General features: G+C 41.0%; 2 protein-coding genes across 5 annotated transcripts; both read left to right on the forward strand.

Moving 5' to 3' along the window:
* The first annotated feature begins 43 nt into the window (after positions 1 to 43).
* On the forward strand, positions 44 to 21,407 carry grm1b (glutamate receptor, metabotropic 1b). Of its 4 annotated transcripts, none has more exons than XM_047610841.1 (11): positions 44 to 525; positions 1,192 to 2,007; positions 3,411 to 3,660; positions 9,786 to 10,021; positions 10,314 to 10,328; positions 10,856 to 10,867; positions 13,395 to 13,641; positions 13,880 to 14,048; positions 15,261 to 15,387; positions 17,294 to 18,221; positions 18,780 to 19,022. In XM_047610841.1, the coding sequence occupies exons 2-11, from the start codon at positions 1,293 to 1,295 to the stop codon at positions 18,886 to 18,888; spliced, it is 2,808 nt and encodes a 935-aa protein (XP_047466797.1). In that variant the 5' UTR covers positions 44 to 525; positions 1,192 to 1,292; the 3' UTR covers positions 18,889 to 19,022. The 4 variants fall into 4 exon arrangements, with proteins under 4 accessions (XP_047466797.1, XP_047466794.1, XP_047466795.1 ...); XM_047610838.1 differs by having other exon boundaries at positions 48 to 525; positions 18,745 to 21,407; XM_047610839.1 differs by lacking the exon at positions 10,856 to 10,867 and having other exon boundaries at positions 48 to 525; positions 18,745 to 21,407.
* A 132-nt stretch (positions 21,408 to 21,539) lies between these two features.
* Positions 21,540 to 25,830, forward strand: rab32b (RAB32b, member RAS oncogene family). Its single transcript, XM_047610842.1, has 3 exons — positions 21,540 to 21,863; positions 24,038 to 24,315; positions 24,723 to 25,830. The coding sequence occupies exons 1-3, from the start codon at positions 21,650 to 21,652 to the stop codon at positions 24,870 to 24,872; spliced, it is 642 nt and encodes a 213-aa protein (XP_047466798.1). The 5' UTR covers positions 21,540 to 21,649; the 3' UTR covers positions 24,873 to 25,830.
* Positions 25,831 to 27,550: the final 1,720 nt, after the last annotated feature.

Consider the following 27,550-nt stretch of genomic DNA (forward strand, 5'->3'; position numbering starts at 1 on the left):
TACGGCTGCAGCATTGACTTTCAAGTGCACCACATCTGTCCCTGTTGGACACGACGCAGGAGGTATAATACACGTGAAGTTTAACGAGTCCTATCGCAGTTTTTATTTGTGCAAACAAATCTCTCAATTCGCTTTGGTGGAGCTATTTTTGGCTTGTGAAATTGCCGTCGTCCTTGTATTGTTTACATTTTCTTCTACATGTTCCTCAGTATTACATCCCCAACATGTCAAACGTATCGATGCACGATCCGTGGAGGATTGATGGAGCGGCTGACGTGCGCGAACTGGGGTCTCAAATCAGGGACACTGCAGTGAGTGTGACCTGTTTTCAAGATGCAGTGAGGAAGAGGAGAAGAAGGGGGCATCTCATGATCAGTGCAGAAAGGGAGAGAGAGGGAGAAAAAGGGAGAGAGAGAGAGAGAGAGAGAGAGAGAGAGTCAGTCCCGCCGTGTTTTCTCAGCACAGTCCAGTCTGGCTGCTTCAGAGGAGACACGGAACCACTATGTCCCGGACTACCTGGTGCAGGTAAGACCATTAAATGTTTGCAAACACACACACACAGAGACACACACACACCCTCCTTAACAGTCTGACAGTTAATATCCAGCCTGTAAATGGGATGCATGCGATGTTCTGCCCCGCAAATGACACTCGTTCAGAGCTGCGATGCGGGATGTGGAATCAGCTGTTGAAGTCGTGAACAGATGAGTCTGTCATCTGCTCAGATGCAAGTGTTGTGTGCGATGCTCGGGAGGTAAAAGTTCGAGAAACAGTCGCGGGTTGAAACTGAGGATGAGCCGAGATCCTCGTGAACATCCACAGGGGCCGCTCTCCGTGGTGCTGAAACTTAAAATGAAACCTAAAAATGACTCCATATCCGCCAGATCTGCAGATTTATAGGCTAGTGTCTCTAAAGCTTGGTGTTTTGGGGGTTCTAGCTGTAATCATGGAAAGAGCCCTCCTGTATAGTTGCCATTTTAATCAGGTTTACATATAAAAATGAGGGACCTGTTTCATCCTTTAACATTTTAATGATACTATATGATACTTTAATAAACCCGTGGAATAACACACAGTAAACTGGTGCATTTGTGAGAAATATGTCAGAGAAATTCTTGTTTTCTACAAGCTGAAATAAGAGAGGAAATATATATATATTGTAAGAATTAATGCTCAATGTCTCACTTACAGGGTGACAACACTGAAGAAGAGGCACTTTCTATCCATGGAGGATTGATGGACCGCTATTATGGCCAAGTGGACATGATTCTCCACCCAGTACCTGTGGCACAATGTCGAATATGATTTCCCTGACTGCAATAAGCATTTTGTATTTGCCAGTTTTGCTGTTTGAGGCGTTCGTTCTGTCCAAAGGGAAGTATGAGAGGTCGCCGGTGCCGAGCTCTGCCTCCCGCCTGGTGGCAAGGATGGACGGGGATATTATAATCGGCGCCCTCTTCTCTGTTCACCACCAACCTTCGGCCGAGAAGGTGGCGGAGAGGAAGTGCGGAGAGGTCCGGGAGCAGTACGGCATCCAGAGAGTGGAGGCCATGTTCCACGCCTTGGATCGGATTAACTCGGACCCGAACCTGTTGCCCAACATCACCCTGGGCTGCGAGATCAGGGACTCCTGCTGGCACTCCTCCGTGGCCCTGGAGCAGAGCATTGAGTTCATACGGGACTCGCTCATCTCCATCCGGGACGAGTCGGACGGCTCCAAGTGGTGCATCGAAGGCGTGCCTTCCAGTCAACCGCCGCCGACCAAGAAGCCCATCGCGGGGGTCATCGGGCCCGGCTCCAGCTCGGTTGCGATTCAAGTCCAGAACCTTCTGCAGCTGTTCAACATCCCGCAGATCGCCTATTCCGCCACCAGCATTGACCTCAGCGACAAGACGCTGTTCAAGTACTTCCTCAGGGTCGTGCCCTCGGACACCCTTCAAGCCAGAGCCCTGCTGGACATCGTCAAACGGTACAACTGGACGTACGTGTCTGCAGTTCACACAGAGGGTAAGACACCTTTTTAATCAGGGATGTTACACTCTCATATAGTTAGAGGTTGACTTATTGACCCTTGTAATCAAGATTCAAAAACACAGAATGCATTTCCCCTAATGCAACACAACATCCAAGTCGGGGGAAAGGAGACGGTGTCACTCTGACACAACCGCGTCCCGCTGAACATCAGGCTTAAAGTTGTCGCAATTCCCCTTTAATGATTCAACAGTTCTGCCTTTGTAGCATCTTGCAGACGCCTCAGGAAATAAAGACATAAGAAGACCAGGGAGATAAGCAAGCCCACCACCACAGAGACACGGGAGCTGTTAAACATCTCTGCACAGATTCAACAAATAACCTTATTTTCTGCAAACTTTTTTTTTTCGCTTTGTGATAAAGTGTGAGATGGCTGCAGAAAGAAAGGAGCGAGGCCTCTTCCGTAGGACTCATTTTTATTAGTCTTGGCTCCCGCAGGGGGAAAGAGAAAATGGAGCTCATCTTTTTTTTTTTTTTTTTTTTTTTTGTGAGGTTTCCTTTTACCCTTCAAAAGCCATAAAAATCCCAAACAACCTTAGAGAAGACATTTATTTTTATCTTTAATATCCTCAATGTGAGCCTTAAGTATCTCCTGAAATAAACGGTAGGTTAATTGATTTGTCGAGGAAAAGAAAATGCCAAAAAAAAAGAGACTGAAAATAAGCAAGATAAATCCAAATAGTTTTGGGAATCTGTGAAATGGATATGACTGACTATTTTCTAGCAATATTTGCACAAAAAAGCATATTAATCTATAAGGAAAATAAACAGTTAATAGATGATGAGTGTTTTTTTGTTATTATTAGTCCAGGCTGTTCAACAATCCCACCTCAACTTATACTTAGCACATTGTTTGATGCGTCTTACATAATGACAATAGAAATATATATTAAATTATATCTTATAAACATACAAAAGCAGAGAGAGAGATTATCTTACTTAAAATTCCTCCCCCAGTGTTGAGTCATATTATAAAGCAGCAGTCGTATAAATCTGTCATCTGTTTTTATTTATTTATTTTCCGAAGACGAGTTTAAGATCAAGCTTGTTAAAATCCAATCAAGAATCTGGCAGCGGGCGTTCTTTGTTTACAGGAGTGATAAAATAAATATGCCGCACAGGTTTTCAGACAGTTTTCAGAGGCGGCCGCGGTCTATTGGTTTATGAGGCGCAGCTGGTACGGACAGCAAACCTAAAAGGGACGAATGCCGCGTTAGATGCTGCTGCAGAGGTCACCGTGACCCCGTTCGCTCTAGTTGCACCGCTCTCAACTCCATGGGAAAGAAGTTTGGAGGCTTACTAGGTCAATCAAATGCTCCACGGATGAGTTAGCTGATGAATGAGAGCGACTCTCGCCTGACACTTCCTCTTGTCTTCAGGTAACTACGGGGAGAGCGGGATGGAGGTGTTCAAAGAGCTCGCCTCGCAGGACGGCCTCTGCATCGCCCACTCTGACAAGATCTACAGCAACGCCGGCGAGAAGCACTTCGACAGGTTGCTGAGGAAGCTGCGGGAGCGTCTGCCCAAAGCCAGGGTTGTTGTCTGCTTCTGCGAAGGCATGACAGTCCGCGGGCTGCTCATGGCCATGAGACGGCTCGGAGTAGCCGGGGAGTTCCTCCTAATTGGCAGGTTTGTAGGAGAATGTTTTCCCGCAGGGCTTTCAAGGTTGACATGTTGTTGTTTTATTGTTTTTTTTTTTGGCCGTCTGCTGTTTCTCATCAGTGATCACACAGAAAGGTTTAATGGCAGCGAGGCTCAGTCAGCACATCAATGGACAAACGCGAAGTTCACAGGAAAAGAAAACAGAAAAAAATGCCCTTGTATGATTAGCTTTTGTAGTAGTTTGTTGGCCGTCACATTCCAGTTTATTTGTTTTTTTAGCTATTGAGGAGCATTTCAAATCTAATTTTAATTCAGTTCACTTTCATCTATTTATTTTTGTAAATTAAGTTAATTGTTGCTGAAAACACATGCAGATACACAGATATTGAACTTAACCAAATAATCTCACAATAAAGTTAATTTAGTTTCTGGTTTTCAGCTTTGAAACGTCAATTAATTAATTTATATTTCCTCACTTTAAAGTCCTTTCCTCCTCTATGGCTATAAAGTCTAGATCCATTTATTTACTGGTGTGTAGCCTCCAATCGTATTACATGACCATCACGTTAAAACCTTTAAAGTTGGAACTTAGTTTCTGATCTTGCAACAAAAGTTAAACAACATTACCACACAAAGTTGATTTAGTAGCTTTGGACATTACATGATCTTCACAGTTAAACAGTTACCTGTTGAAGTGAAAAGCAAGACAAGAACCTAAGAACATGTTGAACTGAAAAGGAACATGAGGGAACGTGCACAAGGGGGAGATTTCAGTGAAAGGACAAGGAAGAAGACTGAAAAATAAAAACAGAAAACACAAGAAAAACCAAACAAGGTCACAGAAAACATTCAAAACTCAAAACCATGACATACTTTACATCATTCTGAACAACTTTTCTATCGTCAGACAATTTGTGCCATGTTCATCGTTGACACTGTAGTGGCCCAAACTGTATGTCCCATCCCATTGGTTTCTGAACCTTGAAAATGAAGCCTGAAGTAGGCGGAGCCTGTTGTTGCCATCTTGGATGAGCTTTACTCCGCCCACACTCGGATACTCCCGCCCACCCAACTCTCCGCTACATGTTAGCTCAGGCAACCGCCGGTCACTCAAAGTGGTAACGCCTTTAATTATTCAGAATTTTAAACCTTAATAAAAAAATAAACAAATTAGTTCATTCTGTAGTAGTTGTCATGAATAGTGAAATATTTTAATATTTATTATTGCTGTAAAATTGAAATTTGGTCCTATAGAGATTTTCTCCCTTTTGGAGCCTCAAGTGGCCACTTGATGAACTGCAGTTCTTTGCACGGCAACAAAAGGAATTTCAAGAAAGCAAAAAATCTTTGTATCACAGAAATACATCTTATACTTTGTTCAGAGACAAGAACTTTAAGCTTATTTTAAGGCTTTTTTCAAGCAAAAAAAGTTTAGCCCATTGGCAGATTTGTTTTCTTAATACAAGATGATTCGATTGAATATAAGAACATTTTGCCTCTTTCTTGTAATGCTGTTTTTGCCATGCAGACCTGGAGGTTGCTGCTTTGGCCCCAAATAAACTCACAGTCCACCGAGTCCATTTATCATCTGTTAAGCTTTTTAATTTGTCTTTGCCTTTTCCAGCAGGTGAATTTAGGCTCAAAGTTTAGACTGATAGTTTAGATCCGGGAAAAACAGGAGTTATGCTACATTCTACTCATTACAGAAACATGACAATATACATCACCGCACCACGAACACTCAGCTACGCTCTGAAGTGGATCGTATACAAAAAGTTCACGTGGAACCGAAATCATCTTTTTCCTACGGGGAAGCGTTCCTCTGAAAGCAGGAGACGCTTTGAGTCGGGCTCGGTGATGAATAATGCATCCGTGCAGCCAGCTCTCCCGCTCCCTGTCAGATCACAGGCAGGATGGGCTAATATGGGACAGCACCTCCAGCATAAGCAGGGGAGCGTGGAGTAGTGAACATCAAAGCTCTTATCACCGCACAGAGCAGACATTCCCTCTTTGTGCTGTCTCGGCTCACCTCAAGTCCTGTTAGGAGTAGTTTCGCCGACTGAAAGGAAGCTACGATAAAAAAAAACTAGACCTGCTTTATTCGCTGCGAGTCGGTTCATTAATGTGCAGTTGTGTTATTCACAAAGGCTGATGAGAAGGATTCAGCACGACCTCGCTGCAACCCGTGCGATGAAAACACAAGTGTGAAACAAAAATAGGGCAATTTGAAGCTTAAACTTCCCTTTCCGCTGTTGGGTCTCCGTGGAAAATAAGGAGGCCGTGAGTTTGGTAGAGCAGTGTGTGTGTGTTTTCTGGGTCAAGGAGACTACAGAAAAATGAAAATGTTTTTTAGAGCAATGCAGTAAGTCAACACATGCGGGCCAGTGCAGCGGGCCAATCGAAAATGCCTGAGGTGCTGGTCATCGGCCATCCATCTTCATCTTCATCTACAGCCGGGTAGAGGATGAAAGAGGCGGCTGCTGCTCTCACCAGAGATCCCACACATCTCAACAACAAACAACTCATCTGATCGAGCGAAGCAGCCGCTTGGAAACGATGAAAGATGATAGAGACAAAAAGGCTAGCACGGCAGCGCTAAGTTATTTTATTTATTTATTTATTTTTTTTAGGATAAACTCCTCTTCCGTTTTGCTTGTACTCCACATGATTCTCTACTGCCCTAAATTAAATGATTAATTAATGTGCGGCCTCACATTTGTGATATAAATGTGCACCGCGTGCGCGCGTGTGTTGACGTCAGAGCTGGAGGATTTTGGCGCTGAGAGTGTTGGACCAGGGGGAGTGTGATGCTGAGAAGCAGATGGTCAGGTACTGTTGAGACTGTCACACAGGACGGTCGTTGTCGGTTCATTCTTAGAGTGCCAGCCCAGTCAAACGTGCTGCCGACTCTCTCGCTTCTGAAACCCTCGCTTGTTTTTTTTTTTTTTTTTGTTTTGGCTTTAGAAGTCGGGTTAGTGATATGTTTGTCCCTTGTGCAATATTAAACATCTCTAAACTTAGAATTTTATACAGTTAGCAATGCAAACACTGCATGAAGGTTACCAGTGTCTATATCCTGACACTACACAAAGAACCATTTAGTATGACCATGTTAACCAGCTTAGTTTAGTGTCTGTGTGCTAACCAGTGTTGCCATAGTTACCTTGAATTTGTAATCCATTCCATCCATTTACTCTGTAATCTGATTACCACGTTGAATGTCTGATGGTCTGAAAAATGACAACCGGTTTTGCTGGTGCATTTTTTTTTTATATAGTTTTAACTTGAAAAGCATTTCCTGTTCTTGTTAAAGAGGCAGCATTTCCTCTACAACAGGCGTCTTCTACATTTTTCAGGCCCCAAACTGATGGAGAGATTAAGTAGGGACCACCTACCTACTATATGTGTTAGAAAACTCGGCCTAGTGCTATTTATAAATATACATTATTATTAAAAATTTCAAAATAATACATGGTTCCATGGCCATTATTCAAAAAGTCATGGTGGCTGTGCCAGATGATATTATTTAATATTATATAACATAAATAATATAAAAAATAATATAAAAAAATGCTTAATCAACCAAAGATTTTGCGACCCCCTGTGGTACCTCTGTGGTCCCCCTAGGGGTCGCGGACCCCCTGTTGAAGACCTATGCTCTACAACATCTCCCCCACTTAATGGTTTTGCACCAAAGTCCAGCTTTTGTTGATTTCAGGTGCAGCTCTCTTCGTCGCACCACCTGGTGGGACTTGTTCTGTTAGCTTGACCGTGTTGTGCTGCGACTCCAAATGTTTCTTTTTAATTCAATGTTGTGTTGCTGAAGCTAGACAGGACCAGACAGGTCGCCAGCACAGAGCATACAGAGAACCTTGATATTGTTTTCTTTAGCAACTTCTTCTTTGTTTTCAGCCACCAGGGGGCGTTTGCTTTTTCAGTGACGTGGCGTTACTCTCTTTCATTGTTGTTTACGTTTGTGTTGCTGTGTGGTGTTATGTGTGAGTTGTCCTCATACTGAAAACGTGACTTGTCGCTTACATGATGTTAGAAGAAACCAAAAACTCTTTTTACTTAGGAGAATGGGAAAAATAGTAACGCACAGTAACTTGAATAAGTAACTTTAATCCGATTACTGGTTTGGAAAAAGTAACGCGTTAGACTTGTTACTGGAAAAAAGGTGGTCAGATTAGAGTAACCGGCATCACTGATGCTAACATTAGCATATGCAATGCACAGCTGATCTTTTGCAGCTATTTAGTCATATTATACACTTCAAAAGTTAAAGTCTGATAATGACACTCCTCGAAAGGGAATAGCCCAAGTTTAATTATTAATTGAGAAATATCGTTCATTTAGCATTTAAATCATGCCAGTCCACTTGTAGTTGTTGAGGAATTTCCGATCAGTTTGCATAATGTTCGAGCAAAAGTGTAGCTAAAAACTGGTACCATGCTCTTTTATACTGGATCAAACATACGGTCTGTTAGAGTGGCTATATCGATTAAATTTAATGTAAATTTAGTAAATATTCTTGTGTTAAAGGACGACTGTGTCAGATTTGGCACTGTCTAGTGGTGAGGCTGCAAATTGCAACCACCTCCTTTTCCAAGTGTGAACGAGAACCTAAGCTGTCTGCTGGTGTTGGGTTCGTCCATCCTGGCTTACTGCAAGAAACTACATATAGGTCATCATTCACCAGTGAATAGATAATTATGCATATTGTTTTTCATTTCTGCTAATAGATCTGCCTAATTCCGACAAAGGAGTCCTTTAATTTCCTCCACCTGATACGCCTGAGATTTGATTTATTGCTTTCTAAGAATGTATTTTAGCTGTTTAAGACCGTTTCATACACATGAATGTACAGTATCACAGGTTTGATCCCACACTGCATGAACATGCTTTATGTAACAGATCAAATGCAGAATAGATTTTTTTAAATAGTCAAGCGTATAAACTATAAATACAAATTATGACCAGCGTAGACACAGACACAGATATCACACTTACGCCTCAGAGCCTGCGTGTTGGATGGGAGTGGGAGCTCGTCTCACTCAGGGGCAGATTGCACCGCTACAGTACCAATCTGTGAATTCTCACCGGACGTGTGATTGTGTCCGTGGGCTCTTTTTCTTCCGGCAAGTACAGTGAGCACTCCACGCCCCTTAGCAGGGGAGGCCGAAAGGGAAACAAAGTCGGGGGGCGGAAACAAAAAGAGGATTTTCATTTTTTAGGATCCAATCTTATTTCCATGGGTGTAGGTTTTTCAGCAGATTAGATACGGATCCGATGTGATTATTTTGTTATTTGATTATTGTGCACGTTCACGGTTTAGGCTTAGATGTGAGTTTTTGGTTTTGCTTCTTGATAAATAGCTGAAGAACCTGGAGGATTATTAAAAAACATCTTCTATTATACGAGTTGACAGTGTTTCCACAATCCCCAAAGATTTTGCCTGGGTGAAGAAATTAGTCTGGGATAGGAATGCTTATTATGAGTCCTTGGTTGTTGTTTTTTAAAAAATATAATACTGGGAGAAGACACCGCAAGTATAGAGAGCAATAACTCATTTTAGTTCCTATTCTGTATCTAATTTTGGGCCAATAAAAACGTACGGTGTGAAATAGCACAATGCACATCTTCCATTTTTGTAAATGAGAAAATGACTACGCTGAGCCATAAATCTACACTTCTGTGTAACACTTTATTCCAGAAAATATGATGTTTTCTTTGCAAATATATCCTCAAAGCCAAAAGCCAAAAATCTGGATTAAGAAATAACTCGTACGGTGTCTCAGTACGATTATTTAAATTGTTGTTTTCTATCCCGTTGGATGTTTTAAACGATACAACAACGGGATTTTGGCTCCTACACATGTAATTCTTGGCTGCGTTAGTTTGAATAAGGAGTCGTATTTTTCAAAAAACAATATTTTAAATTTTTTTAGATGAAAAGTAGAGATGGAAGTAAGTTTTTGTTGTATGTTTAAGCATTTTTATTTGCAGGATTCTTAATTTTGCCATTTGTCCATGTGAACAAGATGTGCAATGACCCTCAGGGTGTTTCCGGGGTCAAAGATTGTTAATGCATGTCCTGCACAGACTGAAGGTCTCCTACCAGTCGTACCTATTTGGTCCCTCCATCCCTGCAGCGACGGCTGGGCCGACCGAGTGGAGGTGGTGGAGGGATACGAGCAGGAGGCCGTGGGCGGCCTCACCGTCAAGCTGCAGTCTGAAGAGGTGTCCTCCTTCGACGACTACTTCCTGAAGCTCAGGCTCAGCACCAACACCCGCAACCCGTGGTTCCCGGAGTTCTGGCAGTACCGCTTTCAGTGCCGCCTCCCCGGCCACCCGCAAGAGAACATGAACTACGCACGGAACTGCTCAGGTAGCTAAAACAACCCGCCGAGGGAATGCAATGTTTTACCGCAGTTGTTGTTTTACATCTTTTTTTTTTTAATTTTAAGCCAGTGTGCACATTGGCTTGTCTGTTGGAACTGTTGTGATGCGTTCAATGCCCAGAGGACGATGCCGAAAGGCCCCATAAAGTGGAACACGCTCTTTAATTATGAATTAGGCTGCCGGGGGAGGGGGGGCGGGGGTGGTCTTTTCTCCAGGTCAACTCAGTAACACATATTTCTTTTCACATTGTTCATTTCTGTGACACTTTGGCCTCACAGAGGATGATGATCTAGGTAAATCATTTTCACTTACAAAGGAACAGAGTTAACGCATTAGTTTTTGATTTCTGGAAACAATGCTCAGCAAGCATGTTTCCCCCCCAACATGATTTTTTACTCACTGCTCATACATTTCTTCTTCTTCTTCTTTAAATAAAAGTATATTTACGTTTTCAATGAGGATTTTTCTCAATCACCTCTGAATTGGAAACAACAAATCGCAATGGAAAATGTTGAGAAACGTAAATATAAAACCATGCATGCAGCAAAAAATGAAAATAATAAACAAAAAAAATAGTTTTCAGTAGACAGCTCTCATGATTTTTGTTTTTGTGTTGTTCTTTTAATCCAAGTACAAGCACAAGAGTTTTATCCATTTTATCCCATGAGCCATCATCGTTCAGTAGCAGTTTTTTAGAGTGTTCATTTTTGTCTCATAAGTGGAGATAGAGTTATTGTCTGCTGTCCTGTCACTTTTATTGTTTTTATTTTATCATTTTATTTGTGTTTTTTTGTTTTTTTTTAAACTTATTTTGGTGTAGAACTCCAAGACGGTGAGTGAATATCCTCCGAATGGAACCATAACGCTCCTCACTTTGGAAATATACATAGAGGTTGACTGATATTAAGCTTTTATTAGCCGTTCAGGTCATTAAATGTATCGCTGGCGTTTACATTTACAATTAATCTCAGTTGACCTCTAATATATGAAGCTATTGGGATGTTTTTTTTTCTTCTTCTTCTTTAAAGAGCCCAACAATTGGGTCTTACCTGCTCTCACTTTGCCTCCACCCTTCCCAGCCTTAAGACGCTCCTACAAAACAGCCCAATAACATTTGAGTGAGATGGTAACTGGCTGCTTAAGTTGCATGTGGCCACGGAAGTAGATTCAACACGAGCGCATTTTATCCCTCCTGCTACAGTTTATGTAGTTGATGCGACAGAGAAGAGGTTAAGTTGTCATGCAGCCGGCTGATCCTGACGTGCAGCCGTGCTGTGGGTCCTCTGCTTGCATGCTGACATCATGTCATCACCGCATCATGACCGAAGCTCGCACAGCTCAGTGTGGAGCGTCGAAGCCGAGGAGCTGCTAAAAGTAGGTCACCTCCAGCAGCAGCTCCCATCGGACGCTCGCCCAGCTGCCGCCGAATCCGCTGTTTACGTGTTTGTTTGCGCAGGAGCCGAGTTTCCCATCAGTCCAACCCCCCCTTTTTTTGTTAACCGATCCAACACGAGCGGCAGCAAACACATTCATGCTGCTCAGTTAAACACTAATTATATGACTAGAAATCATGTGTCTGCATCAGATAAAATGTTACAATAGCAAATGAGTGCAATAGAGACACCACTGAGAGTTTGGATTTTATGTTTAAGGATAAAGTCAAATTAGCTACAGCTGCTTGATGATTTTACTTAGAAAAAAAGAAAATATATTATGTTTTAATCCCTGTTACATACTCTGAAATCAATCATTTAATATTATTTCAAATTGATAAATCCCCGTAACTTCTACTAGCTACAGGTAAAATATACTTTACTTTATTCACATTAATCTTAGTAGCTAAACAACACATAGTAATAAGAAGTAAACTATAGTAATTATGGGCAAAAAAATCCATTTAATACATGTCCAGAGTACACATTTGTCTAATAGAAACAAATGCAGCAGTCCTTACCTTTCTACCTTGCATATTTAAAAGTAAAATGTAACAAATGAAATAGCCGTCTTAATATAAGCATTAAACTGGGGAAGTTTCATTGTGTCTTTTCAGAATACGTGTTTGTACACGAGTCCTTTATGACCTAAATTACAGGACATTTTATTCCTAATAAGATGCCAGGAATAGATTTTTCTCATAAAATAAAAATTTAACGACATGGTAATATCTCTGTTCTGAAAGTGTATGCACATATGCAAATCTCATGTGATAGATAAGATAGGCTATATTTACAAATTTAAACATTTAGATAATTGAATACAAATAATTAACATATAGCTTTAACATATTTACATATAGCAACTATAAAGATAGTTATTTGTAATGGAAACCATCCACACATGTAATAAACACCTACTTGTACGACTCAGTATCGGTTTCCATGGTTATTACATTTAGTGGCTCCATTATTCTTCACTTCACAAGGATTTTGAAAGAAGTTCAGGTGGCACAGTGAAAGGGGAAATCCCGCCACGTGTCACACAACTTCAAGTCCAATTAGCAACAATACACCAGGTGTCACCTTCTCAAGTTAAAATTCTCTGACAAAATCTCGAGATGTGAGTGTAAAAGTTAATTAGCTTGAACAACTGCACAAATAAACAGATGATTATAAAAAAAACTTGAGTCTGGAGCTCTGGCTTTTTACCAGGAGGAGGATTAAAATGTGATTTCCAGCTGCTGCCGAAAACACTGTATATACCTGGTCCCACTATTTTACCAGAACAGACTGAATGCATGATCTTTATATAATGAGCTGATATCTTGTTTTAACATAATGCAACTAAAAAAAAAAAAAAAAAAAAAAAAAACCCTCTGCTGACTCTGCTTCTAGCTTGCATTACACTGAACTGATAGGGTGATAACGTCACACGCCGTTTGTATCCAGAGTTAATCATTTTTGTCTCATTCACTCATTCCGTTTGTCTGAGGAAAAACAACAGAAAGGTGAAATTTGCTGCTTTATCCTTGTGGTTGAGGAGCCAGACTCCTCTAAGTGGTGCAGGGTTTTACAGTTTTGGACCAACTCTAATTGAATCTGCACAGATGATTCTTTTTTTTTTTTTTTTTTGCCATGTTTCTGTGAAGTCATTTTCTAAGGCGTAAGCAGCCTCCCACTGAGGTAAAGACGCATGTAGCCTAATAATTACAAGAATGCATCTTGCACCCTATCACTCCTTTGTAATATGTTACATCATGCTAGTCGCACCTGAGCGGTACTCCTCGAAATGTAGAGAAAAAAATAACACATAACATGCTACTGCTTGCAACAGTGAAGCTCCTCCTATAATAAGGCTTTTCCTTAGTATTTTTAAACGTAGCCCTGGAGACGGATCCTCACTGTTGTCTCATGTGTGGGCAGGTTATGAAAATCTGGAGGACAACTACGTCCAGGACAGCAAGATGGGCTTTGTCATCAACGCCATCTATGCCATGGCCCACGGGCTGCAGGACATGCACACCCACCTCTGCCCCGGACACGTGGGGCTCTGCGACCACATGAAGCCCGTCGATGGAAGCCACTTGCTGGAGTTTCTCCTCAAGACGACTTTCACGGGCGTGTCCGGGGAGGACATATGGTTCGACGAGAACGGCGACTCACCTGGAAGGTAAACGCACCTCAATGACTTTCTGGTAGTATACTAATATTTGGTGCACTAAAAATGGGTTCAGCTTGTAGTTTTTCTTACACCACTTTGTCTTATATAATTAAAACAGCAGGGGCCTGCAGCTACAATCAGGTCCTAGTATTACAGATACAAGTAACACGGGAGAAATGTCATTTTTAATCTATCTACTCCTAAAAATGTAAAATGTCACCTTCCTCATGTCACTCATGTCTTTCAGGTATGAGATCATGAACTTTCAGCGTGTGGAGTCTGGCCTCTACGACTACATCAACATCGGGTCCTGGCATGAGGGCCTCCTCAGCCTCGACGACGAGATGATCCAGATGAACCGCAGTGACATGGTCCGCTCCGTCTGCAGCGAGCCCTGCTCCAAAGGAGAGATAAAGGTCCGGGATGCATCTTTTACGTATTGTTACCAGACAGCTGTATTTACATCTGTAAGGCTTTTAGGCTGGCTTATACCAAGTTACAATCCATTAATAAGAACAAATTATAAACTATCAGGTTGTGAATAAGGACATTTCTTGGTGTCTGACGTAGTCTAAAAGAATCTGTTACAACATAAAGGCACAGGAAGAGGCAGGAACAGGACACAAAAGACCTTTAATTAATCTTACTAAAAATAAAACAAAAGGTGGCGCGGTGACGAGCGGGTAATTCCAAAAAGTCAGAGTCCAGCCAAAGAAGCAATTAAGATAAAATCCAAAATGACGCACGAAAATGCAGGTGCACAGCCAAAGAACTCGAGCAGGGAGCGGCGAGGACGCACAGCAGAACTGGACCGTATATAAAGCTGCAGAACTAATTGAGAAACGTGACACGGGTGAAACTAAAGATCTTAGGAGAACACGACACAGAACAGGAAATACAGGGAAACCAAACTGGATAAGGGAAGCAAACAATCTCAACGTCGTGCCAGACTGAAAAGTTAGAAACAGCAACAGCATAACGTGATCTGTTAATAAATGTTTCATCAAATCTGCCTTTATGAAAGTTAATCAGTCACTAATTATATATTTTCACTGTCAGATCAAAAAGAGTCGAGTCTTTCATCTGCAGCCATTTGAAATAAATAACCTCACACTTGGAACATGTTAAAAGTTTAATTCTTACATATATTGACATTATACTGTGTAATACATCTTTTTCACCATAACCGAGTGGTGTAAAACTTAAAAAAATACTCTTTGAAACATTTATGAAGGATTAATCATTTTTTTTTAAGTGGCGGAGACTATTTAAACATTCTGAATAGGTTTGTAGTTAAAACATTTGAAATATTTGCTATAAGTCAGTGTGAAGGTACAGAACATGAACAGTATGCAAGAGTTAATAGCACCCGACTGAAACCCTTTGTCATTAAAGACATTAGTTACATTAGATAAACCTTTATAAATGTATAGGTGGTATTAGTTTTACTGCTGAGGATTCTGCTACTTCAAAAACTTAGTTTCACTTATAACCACTATTAAATAAAAAGCCATTTAGTGAAACTTGATTTAACTGTATTATGAACAAATGAAACACATGGAAACACATCTAGGGCAGATGCTGTAAAGTATTTTGAAAAATGAATGAATGAATGTTTTATCGACCAGGTGATAAGGAAGGGGGAGGTGAGCTGCTGCTGGATCTGCACGGCCTGCAAAGACAACGAGTATGTCCAGGACGAGTTCACATGCAAGGCCTGTGAACTGGGCTGGTGGCCCGACGAAGAACTGGAAGGTAGGCTCGACCTCCCTCCTCTCCCACCATGACCTGCTTCTGCAAACTCTGATCTGCCTGGGACGCTGTACATAGATCTGGTTAAAGGACTTAACTAGGTTACCGTTAGAGCATAGACTTTCAACAAGGAACTGCAGGGGGGTCGCAAAACTTTAGTCAATTTGACTTTTTTCATATATATATATTAATTTTCTGGCATGGCCACCCAACTGTTGCACAAGTTTAAAATAAAAAATTAATATTTGTACCTGTGTATTATTTGAAAAGCTCAGTATTGAATGCAAAATACTACTACTACTACTACTACTACTACTACTACTAATAATAATAATGTATAAACAGCGCTAAACCGAGTTTAATATAGAACACATATATTAATCTCTAGAGCATAGGTTTTCAACAGGGGGTCCGTGACACCTAGGGGGTCCGCAAAGGCACTGCAGGGGGGTTGCAAAATCTTTGGTTGATTAGACATTTTTTATACTTTTTTTTTTTTTTTTTTAAATTTTACCACACAAATTTAAATTTCTTTAAATACACATTAACATAAATCCAGTATATTTTAGTAAAGGGATAATTAATATCAATACTGAATGCAAAATGATAATAATAATGTATATTTATCAATAGCACTAGTTTAATATAGAACACATATAATCTCTCCATCAGTTTGGGGGTCCTTGGTTTTCCAAGAGTCGGATAGCAACTGGCTAGCTTAGCATAATGTTAAGAGGGAAAACAGTGTCCAATGGAAATTAAATCTCTAATTAATTAAATGTTACAGTTGTCTGCTTAACCCGCAATTTGAACAAAATATGAGCAGAAAATCCCACAATGCATTGCATCAACATTACACCTCATTTCATTGCTCACAGTTTAGCATCCGCTACAATGAGTTACTGTAGCTTTAAATCTACAAAACACCAGCTAGTATCCAAAAATCTGCCTCGTATGATCTGAGCAGAGGATTTTGCCGCTGCGCAGTTTTGTCATTTAAATTTGGAGGAATTTGGGTTGCTTCAGTGGCCACAGGCTCTGCTCCTGTTGCACGATTGATGCTCCCAGAGATGAGAGGAGATTCTTTTGGCTTATTAGAGGCGGTTTTTAAAAAAAAAGAAAAAAAAAGAAAAGTTAAGTTCCTCCAAGCTTTTACTTCTCCTCCCCCTTCCATCCCGTACCCTACGCAGCTCGTCCTGCCGAGGCTTTTTTGCGGCGCTATTTCGTAAACCTGTTCTGTCCTATTTCCATTGCTCTCCCATGACACCTGAAAGCCATTCATCATCTTCACCGTTTCATCCGACAGCAGCCCTACTTCACTTACCACTCTTCTGGCCCACTTTCAAAGGCCTTCTGTGCTGTTCAAAGACAGGACACTTTCTTAATAGGATCATCCATGCATCTGTTCCTCCTCTTTTTTCTTTTTCAACCCGGGGATGTTTAAATACGCACAAAAACCGTACAATATAGATGGCATGAAAAAAAAAATCTTCTTGTGCACTCTTCTGTCTCAGAGTCTAAATAAATAAAACGGCATTCAAAGTGTGTTCCCAGCATAAAAGGCAATATTATTTGGAACCATGAAAAACGCAGATATTCACTTTGTCCGGTTGCGCTGGCCCACTCCTCTGCTGGCTACAGCCCAGCCTGGCCATGGTTGAGTAGAAAGAGGTTTATTTATAGTCGAGCTAAAAACCTACTTTGAGACTTACTGTATTTTTCAGGCTAGGATGCATTAGATTAATCTTTAATGTTCCTATACAATGCAACCTTCGTATACTTTTTACTTTTTACTGAAAAAATGCTCTTTCTCTTAGCATGAATCTAACCACAGAGCTGTTTTGAAAATGATAAAATTGACGTGAACGGCAATTTTGTTTTGTTTTTTTGTTTTTTTCTTTCTAATCAGGTTGTGAACCAATCCCCCTGCGCTACCTGGAGTGGAGCAATCCAGAGTCCATTATCCAGGTTGTCTTCTCCTGCGTAGGCATCTTGGTGACGTCGTTTGTTGCCTTCATCTTTGTCCTGTACCGTGACACTCCGGTGGTCAAGTCCTCCAGTCGGGAGCTCTGTTACATCATCCTCGCAGGGATCTTCCTTGGCTACCTGTGCCCTTTCACCCTCATCGCCCGCCCTACCGTGGCCTCCTGCTACCTCCAGAGACTCCTTGTCGGACTCTCGGCCGCCATGTGCTACTCGGCCCTGGTGACCAAAACCAATCGCATCGCGCGCATCCTGGCGGGCAGCAAGAAGAAGATTTGCACCAGGAAGCCGAGGTTCATGAGCGCCTGGGCTCAAGTGGTCATCGCCTCCATCCTGATCAGCGTGCAGCTCACCTTGGAGGTAACCCTCATCATCATGGAGCCGCCTGAGCCCGTCAAATCCTACCCCAGCATCAGGGAAGTCTTCCTCATCTGCAACACCAGCAACCTCGGTGTCGTGGCCCCACTGGGCTACAACGGCCTGCTCATCATGAGCTGCACCTATTACGCCTTCAAGACCCGCAACGTCCCCGCAAATTTCAACGAAGCCAAATACATCGCCTTCACCATGTACACCACGTGCATAATCTGGCTGGCGTTTGTGCCGATCTACTTCGGCAGCAACTACAAGATCATCACCACGTCGTTCTCCGTGAGCCTCAGTGTGACTGTAGCTCTGGGGTGCATGTTCACCCCGAAGATGTACATCATCATCGCCAAACCTGAGCGGAACGTGCGCAGCGCCTTCACCACCTCTGACGCCGTGCGCATGCACGTCGGCGACGGGAAAATCGCCTGCCGGAGCAACAGCCTGCTCAACATGTTCAAGAGGAAGAAGAACACGGGAAACGGCAGGTAGGTTCTTTAATTGAGTCTGCGAGTCCTGCTCCTGAGGCACCTCAGGGATGCTGGTTTTACAGTAATTCCCTCTCAGAGGGAACCTGATGTCTTACTGTATTTACCTTCGTAGGAACACCTGTTGTAAAGTGTGACGGATGTAGGTCAGTACTCAATTCACTCAGCCATTTTTAACCTTTGATCTGTTGGCTAAATTGAAACAAGCATCTCTGTGTGCTAAGGGATGGCACGTGAGGTCACGAATACAGAACGCAGGGTTTCTTCAGGTCTCACCGGACGGAAAAACAGCCATTAATTTAATTTTAGGCTTTTGATGCATGGCGAGGCGGAAACTGCATTTAGTTCTATCTTAAAACCTGCAGATACCCTGAAATATTACTTAAGTGCAACCTTTTTTTTTGGTCCTTATATATATATATATATATATATATCTTTTTTTTTACATGAACCAGAAATGCTGTTTTTGTTTCCACCTTTCTGGGTTCCTGTGAAGTAACAGCCATCTTTATTTTGTTCATAGTTCTAATGGAAAGTCTGTGTCATGGTCTGAACCAGGTGCAAGACATCCTCCAAAAGGGGATCACATGTGGCACAGACTGTCAGTGCATGTGAAGAGACAGGAAGCAGGTTCGAATCAGATGGCTGTCATCAAACCCTTAACTAATACCTACCAAAACACAGCCCTGGAGTTCTCAGACCTAAGCACTAAGACTTTGTACAATGTGGCTGAGGAGGACGAGAGCGAACCTGTCAGATACAACGCCCCTGCCACTCCCCCCATGATGGCCCATGGACAAATGCCTTCCTGTGGGCTCATAAAGGATGTGAGTGAGGAAGTGGAGCTCTATTCCCCCCAGCCTCTGCAGCAAAACAGCATTATGCCCCAATGTGTCATCATGGACCACCTGGAGGAGGAGGAGGAGGAGGTGGTGGTGAACAAGTTCAACAGTGACATCCCTGAGCTCAGTGATATGATTAGCATGCCTGAGTCTGTGAGCGGTGGCATGCCAGTGTACCACCAGGCTCACCTCATCCAGCACGAACCGATCTTGCCCGCGCACTTTGACCCATTCGACGAGGAGCCCACCTCCCCTTTAGAGGAGGAGGACGAGATGGAGAACGAGCGGTTTGGCCTTCTCCACGGCTACATGTACAACAACGCCCAGATTCACGACGAGGAGGACTTGGTTGAGGTCAAGTTAGCAGTGGGGGACTCCGTGGCTCTGATGCCTCCCTCCCCCTTCCGCGATTGCTCCGGTCCTCCCGAGCGCCCATTTCCCAACTCGCCAGTGTCCGAGTCAATCTTGTGCACGCCTCCAAATGTGACATACGCCTCTGTCATCCTCAGAGACTACAAACAAAGCTCCTCAACTCTGTGAGGGCACACTCGAAATACTCCCAGCTATACAATATTTTCAAGTTTCTAGTGACTTGAGATGTATGTGACGATCTATAAGGAAAAAACTCATGTCTGTGGTCTTACAAGTCATTTTCACTTAAAAGCTTTTCCATGATAAGGGTCAGCAAACATTTTAAAATTGAAATGTTGTATGCAGTAGTGAAAACTTCTCCTATTACAAACAAACTGTATATTTCTAACATAAGCTTTTAAGATAAACAATATTCAGTTCATATGAGAAAACATAATTAAGATGGTCGATGTGTGTACATTTACAATTTAACATCATAAATATAGATTTATTTAATAACTATAGGTGAAAAGTTTTTAAACATCTTAAAGGTGATTATAGTTTCTGTTTAATGCAAAACAATACACTTTGACAATATGTTAAGAAGACGTGTTTTGTGGTACACATTGTGCGTTCTGTAATATATCAGGGAGAGGAAGATGTTTAAAGAAAGAGTTTGATTTTTTTTAGAGGAAATGATCTTTTATGCTTTCATAAATCACCATTAGACAATGAGGCAACGCTTTAAATATAAAGCAACATCTAGCATACATTAATTTAGCAACAGACTAGAAACAGGGGAGAACAGGTAATTTGGCTGTATCTTAATGTGTCGAACCACAAATGGTTGTTTTTACACTTTTGATACTCTAGCTTAGCATAAAGACTAGAATCAGGGTGGAAGGCTTGCTTGGTATTAAAACACAATTTGTAGTTTTTACACGTTCTCATATTTTAGCTTAGCATAACCAATTGCCACCAATAGAAGCAGAGAAAAACAGCTAAACTAAAACAGATACCTAAATGTTAAAAGAAAACACATATGTTAGCTTAGCATAAAGACTAGAATCAGAAGAGAACTGGTTTTATCTAAATGCCACCAAACACAAATTATTATTTTAACGCTTTCATTCATTAGCTTAGCATAAAGGCTTGAAGCAGCGGGAGAACAGCTAGTCTGGTTTAATCTAAATGCGATAATGTTAGCAGACGTAGATAGTTTAGCATACAGACTAGTAGAAGGCTAGAACAGCTAGCCTGGCTGTGATAAACCACTGTAGTTGTCTTAGACATGAGAGTTTTCCCCTGTTTTATGCTAAGCTAAGCTAAGCTAGCTTCCGAATGTAGCATCGTCTGATATCCCTAAATCTCAAACTCTTCCTTTATGCTTGGAGTACAGGATAAACATTTTGTGTAATGTTAACAGGACTGCTTGTTGGAAAAAAAAATTATCTGTGAATTTCTGACTGATACAAACAAAGTATCACGAATGTAGCAGAGGACAGGTTCAAGTGCCACGTTCTCATTCAGACTTTTCTTTTATACGTTTATCTTATTTCTAAGGTGTTGAAATGCAAGTTAAGTTTCAAAATTTGTATCTTTTGTAATTAGACATCTGATTTCATAACGTGTAAGATCAATGACATACATACGTTTTGTGAATGTATGACTTGTGAATCATATTTTGGTATCCAGATAATATCTATACAAATTACAGTATTAGCGAGAGAACTCATTAACTGTATGTGTTGTGTGTGATTGGTTGCGTACGCCAATCAGTTTCCTCAATATTGACTTTTAACAGCCAATCGAAATCGTACAATGTGATAAAGTGCTACTGTTACCGTAATATTCTGAATAAGCTATTCGCAGCCTGATATACAGTATATAGAGCAGTATAAATTAAGTCTGCAATTTTAAAGACTATTTATTGTAGACAAGCATTTGAGGGACACTTGCTTGTTTGGAGTAAATTAAATATTTTTTATGCTTTCGTGTCCTGTTTTTCTTGGTGGAATATTATAATATTCACCGGGTCACTGGAACATTTCCGGTGACCTGTGTTGTTCAGTAGATAACTGCTTCAAATCAAAGGTCAAAGATTTATGACTTCAAAACAGGAACAGTGATTGAAAGGAGTGACACAGCGAATGGAGTAGTGTTTACACTTGGATATTTCTGCATTTGAAAAGAAAAATATATATATATTTTAACTGTCAGCTGGCTGACCACAACATGGAAAGAAGTTCAGCGACCTCATCTAGAGAGAAGTTGTTTAAGGTTTTAGTCATTGGGAATTTAGGCGCTGGGAAAAGCAGCATTATCCGGCGTTATGTTAAAAAATGCTTCAACGAACAGTACAAGGGATCTATCGGAGTTGACTTTGCCTTGAAAACAGTCGAATGGGATGCCAAGACGGTGGTGAGACTGCAGCTTTGGGATATTGCAGGTAAGCGTTCTAATTCTAACAGTAGTGTTGAAATAGTATTTAGATACATACAAGATACATATACAGATACACCAATATAGAAATGAAAATTTTAAGTGAAAACAGCATAAAATCTGTTATGACATGAAAACAAATGCTAAAGCAAATGCAGCACGTACACCATGGCTACACTGTAAAACATTTTAGGTCAGTAAAACAAAAGTCCACCAACTGCCTTAAACCCTCCTCTGGTGTTTGTTGCTTGGCGCTTATTTCAGTGTTCACGGTCACATTTGACCTACATATTTTAATTGCTTTCATATTAACACAAACACCATTTATCACTTTTAATTTTTTTTGTTGAAGACCATGAGTAAGCAATAAAAAGAACAGACACTGAAAACATATAGCATATATACATATATAACATATATTATAATATTAACGTATTAATATAATGTCAAATTAACTCACAGTTCCACACCATGTCAACTCACATTATCAAGTTACGATCAGTTTAACTAAATTTATATTGGCAGCCATTTTAAGTTGAGAGCACTAAGGTTTTTGTTTCAACTTCTCATCTAGACGACTAATGGCAAGTTGTAGAGTTTACATAAGTTTCACACAGATTCAATTTACCTTTCCAGAAATCTGCCAGAAATGGTTTCTAAATCCACCCATCCATTACGCTTATGGTGCCAATATTTTTGGCATAATCCTCTTTTTGTAGAGCCTTGTTTGAACGGTATCTCCATATTATAGTAACAGTTCTATGTAATTAAATGCTGAAATTATGACAGCCTCCATATATATGACCATAAAAAGAAGAAAAATGTAAAAACGTATGATGATGCAGTAATAAAACCAACCTATTCTACAATATCTCGATACGATATCTCCCTGGTGCCATTTTTTAAAAAACATATAAATACATTTATTTCATTGAAACTGAAGCTAAGTTTTGGATCATGTAGATTGGATTTAACCAAGATGTATTTCATTCCCCATTACTAAATTAATTTTCTCAGGAAGACAAGTATTAAAACTTGACCATTAATTTGATAGGAAACATTTCCTCTGTAAGGAACCATTCGTGGCGTACGTCACGATGACGTAACTGCGCTAGCTGGAGGCGAACAGTCAAAAACACTAATTTGAAGGTCAGATTATTTTGTAATGCATCGTCAGTTTCAGCCTGGATAACGTTATGGGTTAGACTAAAGTGTGACTGAAATAATGTTAAGTTAATCATTAGATGGGGGATTCTTGTTACATGTTAATGCTAATGCTAACCGCGAGCTAACGCGACGTTAGTTGTATGCTTCAGCGGTGTCCAAACAGAAGTTGTATTTACTACGTTACCCTCCACACTGGTTCCACTTACGTCTTGTAATATCTTTGTTGGAGAGGCTTAACTTCATTAAGACAGACCAGACTTTGTCCCCTCTGCGTCCTCATATGGTCAAATTGCCCATCCAGTAGACGAGAGGGTAGAGGTCGGTGAATGTAGTCCCATCAGTCAAAGTCAACTTTTTAAAATGAGTGTTAATCTCCCTGATTAAGTAAGTGAGTGTATTAATATATTCTCTAAAATATGCTTTTTTCCTCATCCACTCTTGCCAAAACAGTCGAAATATGGTTGAAATATGGTAACCGCTGTTTACAGCTGATAATGTTTGCGATGTTTGCCTCCAGTTAAGCCCCGCCCCACAAAAAAACTGTATGGAGTGCTGTGTGTTAATTTTGGTTTGTTACAGGTTCAGTAGTAATTCACCATGGGTGCAAAATACTGTAGCCTATAATGTCATATAAGTAAAGCATTGCTATAATTAGCCGCCACATGTACTGCTAGCAACCTTTTTTTCCTTTCTCATCTTCTACATCAAGGCTCTCTAGCTTCCAGGTTTGTAGTGAGGTGGCCCCGGTCTGCAAACATGACCTTTAAGTTTTAATAAATCGTCCTAAATATAATTATTGAATATGTTGTCTCAGATCTAATTGCAATCCTAACCCGTGTCCATGGAAACATCGGCAGCAACTTCGTTTCAGAAGATTGCCGCTGGTCCAATTCAAATCTTAAATCTCCAAGCAAATAGGTTATCTGTACAAATCGAATTCACTTTAATGTTCAGATTTGAGTGCAAGCTGTGGGAAAGGATTAATTACACAAATGTATCTTCTCTTCCCTTAAGGTCAAGAGACGTATAAGAGTTTGTCCAGGGTGTACTACAAATGCGCTATGGGTGCAGTTGTCGTCTTTGACATTACAGAAAGCTCAAGCTTGGAGGGGGCACTTGAGTGGAAGCGGGACTTAGATAGTAAAGTCTGTCTCAACAGTGGACGTCCAATCCCTGCCATCCTGCTGGCCAACAAATGTGACCTGAAGGAGAGGGACAAAGACCTGGTGTCCTCTCTGGACAGCTTTTGCAAAGACAACAACTTCCTGGCCTGGTTTGAGACCTCTGCAAAGGTTTGTCTTATAGGGTTTTTGCACTAATAGAGAACATTTCTGAGCACCAGTGTTGGTGGTTTAGTTCTATGTTTTTTTTCTTTCAGTCAATTAAATATTGATTGGCTGAATGACTCTGTTCCACTGACAGTTTGTTTGATGGTTTTTGCATTTGATGAATTTTATATAGCCCCATTCTGCCTGAGTAAAGCCATCAGTGGCTCTTGTGGCTCACAGCTAGACTTTTATGTTATGCATGCGCTACTGTATAGGTAAACTTTAACACCGTAACTGTATAACCCCCTCGTAAAAACGTGTTCAAATATTAACCAGCTGAGTTTTAAAGCACAGAGCAGAACACTTAACCCCGACTGGAGCGTCCACATCGTTCTAAATCGTATCCCTCCCTCCCTCCCTGCCATTTATAGGACAATATCAATATTGATGAGGCAGGTGCCTTTCTTGTCAAACAAATGATGCTGTGCGACACCAGCCCGTCCGATGAAGAGGACCACCGGGACCGGATCAAAGTGAGCCACACTCCCGAGCAGAGTGAGAGCCAGTCGGCGTGCTGTTGAAGACCGATGTTCTGAGGCAAAGAGCCAAGCTGCCGAAGCTGCTGCTGCTGCTGCAGGTTAAACAGACCTGATTGTGATACCCACTGCAGAGACGCTATTCGAGAGACCCAATGAGCCTGTTTTACATCTACTCAGTAATGTTATATTCATATTTCCGCCTTGCAAGTTTTCTCACTAATGTGTGGACTGTGCGGGCTGCCTCATAAACACCTCTGTGGAGACAATTGAGCTCATTCCTCTGATAAACCACAGATACAGCCGAGATAATAAACAGATCAGCATGACACACATCCTGCTGGGAAAAGTCTGCGACACTCCCCGCGTAACTGAGACGTGCAAGTGATTGGCCTGCTATACTGAAAAGCCAGAAACTGTGAAACAGTTCATTAAATCTAACAAACACAAAGAAGGAGTAATATATATTTTTATATATACATATATATAGATATAAATATTTTTCTTACTAAATGAGAACCCATTCCAGCATTGAGTGCTACTTGCCTGTTATGCAACCCATGCATATAATTTTCTGTTAATCACTTCACAGAGAGATGAGCTAAGACATGAGCGTCGCAGCTCCGATTGATTTGGCCAACAAGTAGAGGAACGATATCAGCATGACCTGATTTTTTGTGGAGAGAAAAAAAAAATTGTGAAAATGCCCAAGGAGGACTGAGCGTGCTATACTGGGAGCAGAGCACTTTCACTGTCGCTAGTTGCTAATAGTCAGTAACACACTGTAGAAGGCATAACATTCAGATTTGTTTGTAAAGTCGAGACTGCATGTGCAAGGTAATGTAGTGTGAGACTATTAAATTGCATTTATTGTAGCTGTTACCTATAGTTTACTGAAATAAAAACCTTTCTCCAACCACCTTCTCAAATATCAAATTCTAATTTTTTTCTTAATCATGTTAATGGTTATTTTGTTTAGTGTGTCGGTTTGAATAAATCTGAAGGTATAACGAACGCACTATAGATTTAAATGAATCATTGTTGTCCTGATTGCAAAGTGGTGTTCTTCATGCACACAATGTGAAATTGACAGTCCAGAATTTTGCTTCACAGACATATTTGGAGAGAACGAAGAGAATGGAACCTTGTCCTTTACGCTCACTGACATGTCGTGCACTGCTCGGGTTATTTTTGTACACCAATCTGTTCTTTGCTGTCCTGTAGTTTTACTTTTTCTGTGTCCTTGCTGTGCAACAAGGGAACTGTTCTACATCCAGCCGCCGGGTACCTGTGCTCAGTAGCTTTGTCCGAATTCAGGCTCTCTCCAGGTGTAAAGTGATTTTTATTTTAACCTTGGGATGATCTGCATGTGAAACCTGCATAACGCAGTGTTAAGCCTGCAGCATTTTAGCAAAATTACCCAAAGAATTCTCCGTGAAAATCTTCTAAACTTACGAAAACCCAAATGTCACCAGTCTACTTGCTGATCGGGGGAGTCACAGCATAAAAGCCAGAAAGGTAATTTACGTCATGTGGCAACTGTGCCCGAGGGAAAGAAACAAAATAAGTAACACACAACTTCTAATTATGGATATATGTCCCAGATACCAGAGACCTAAATTCAGGAGTCAAACATGGAGGCTGGCCCCGATACTTTCTCACATCGGCCACAAAAGTGCAGCTTCGTGCCGTGTTGTTTTATAAATATGACAGCCTTAATGGGCGTCGCGCTCTCTGCAACAGATCCCATCACTTGTGCATTATTGATGTGGCCCCGCTTTATCCAGCCCTCCAGTGAGCATTTGCTCCGGCAGCTTCGTTCATATATTCATGACTGCATGAAAATTTCAATTTGGACAACTTGTAAAAAGGTTGATAATGGGTAAAGATGTGTACACGACCCGGCTGTGACACTGTCAGTCTCTTACTGTGCTTTAAGAGACCTATTTTCAGACGTCTATGCGATCACAGATGTATTACGTATGCTAAGCAGGATCTTTAATGCACACGAGTCCCACTTGCATTTGAAATAGTGAATCTTGAACAACAACAAAAGAAAAAGTGTCAGAATATGACTCAATCTAATTCCTAAAATCAGATTCCATCCTGGGGAAACAGCCGGGATCAGGGAGCCATATGCTGCTATCCATGGTGCTGAGTTTTGGCTGTAAGGAGAGCATTGAGACCTGACAAAATACCGTCAGACTGCAGGATGATAGAGTGTTGGTAGACTGCGCCATCTATTGATCGAAACGTGCAAGCACAAGGACGGTTACGTGTGGGGAAAAAACAGCCTTGGAAAACACTTAGTGAAGACTACATGTGAAGAGAATATTATAAAAATAGCATCCACTGTCTTCACATACAAGGATTTTTAATGTTGTTTTGAACATGTGGTTAAATCACTGAAGTGTAGTGTCAAAAGTATCATTCATATCCTTTTGTTCAACTACTTTGGTTTCCACTTTTATGCAAACATTTTCATCTGAAAAGTAACTACAAACTATTAGGTGTGTGTGCAAAAAATAAAAGGAATATACTTGCTTTCTTTAACGTGGTAGAGCAAACTGAAGCACCGGATGGATACAGTAAAGTAAAAGTACTTGTAAAGTAAATGTGTTGTTTTTGAAAATATATAGTAAAACCCCCAAAAAATTATCAGAGTTTTTGATTTAAAAAGATAATTTTCAGGAAGATTTATGCAACTCTTAATAAGAAATACA

Source organism: Mugil cephalus, chromosome 17 (genome assembly GCF_022458985.1).
Source record: "Mugil cephalus isolate CIBA_MC_2020 chromosome 17, CIBA_Mcephalus_1.1, whole genome shotgun sequence".
NCBI classification, from domain to species: Eukaryota; Metazoa; Chordata; class Actinopteri; order Mugiliformes; family Mugilidae; genus Mugil; species Mugil cephalus.

Bases quoted from the DNA above. Each gene is read 5' to 3' on its own strand.
- grm1b (XM_047610838.1), top strand. From the start codon at position 1,293: ATGTCGAATATGATTTCCCTGACTGCAATAAGCATTTTGTATTTGCCA. The intron at 13,642-13,879 runs GTAAACGCACCT...CATGTCTTTCAG, and splicing joins AACGGCGACTCACCTGGAAG to GTATGAGATCATGAACTTTC. The intron at 18,222-18,744 runs GTAGGTTCTTTA...TTTTGTTCATAG, and splicing joins AAGAACACGGGAAACGGCAG to TTCTAATGGAAAGTCTGTGT.
- rab32b (XM_047610842.1), top strand. From the start codon at position 21,650: ATGGAAAGAAGTTCAGCGACCTCATCTAGAGAGAAGTTGTTTAAGGTT. The intron at 21,864-24,037 runs GTAAGCGTTCTA...TCTTCCCTTAAG, and splicing joins GCAGCTTTGGGATATTGCAG to GTCAAGAGACGTATAAGAGT. The intron at 24,316-24,722 runs GTTTGTCTTATA...TGCCATTTATAG, and splicing joins GGTTTGAGACCTCTGCAAAG to GACAATATCAATATTGATGA.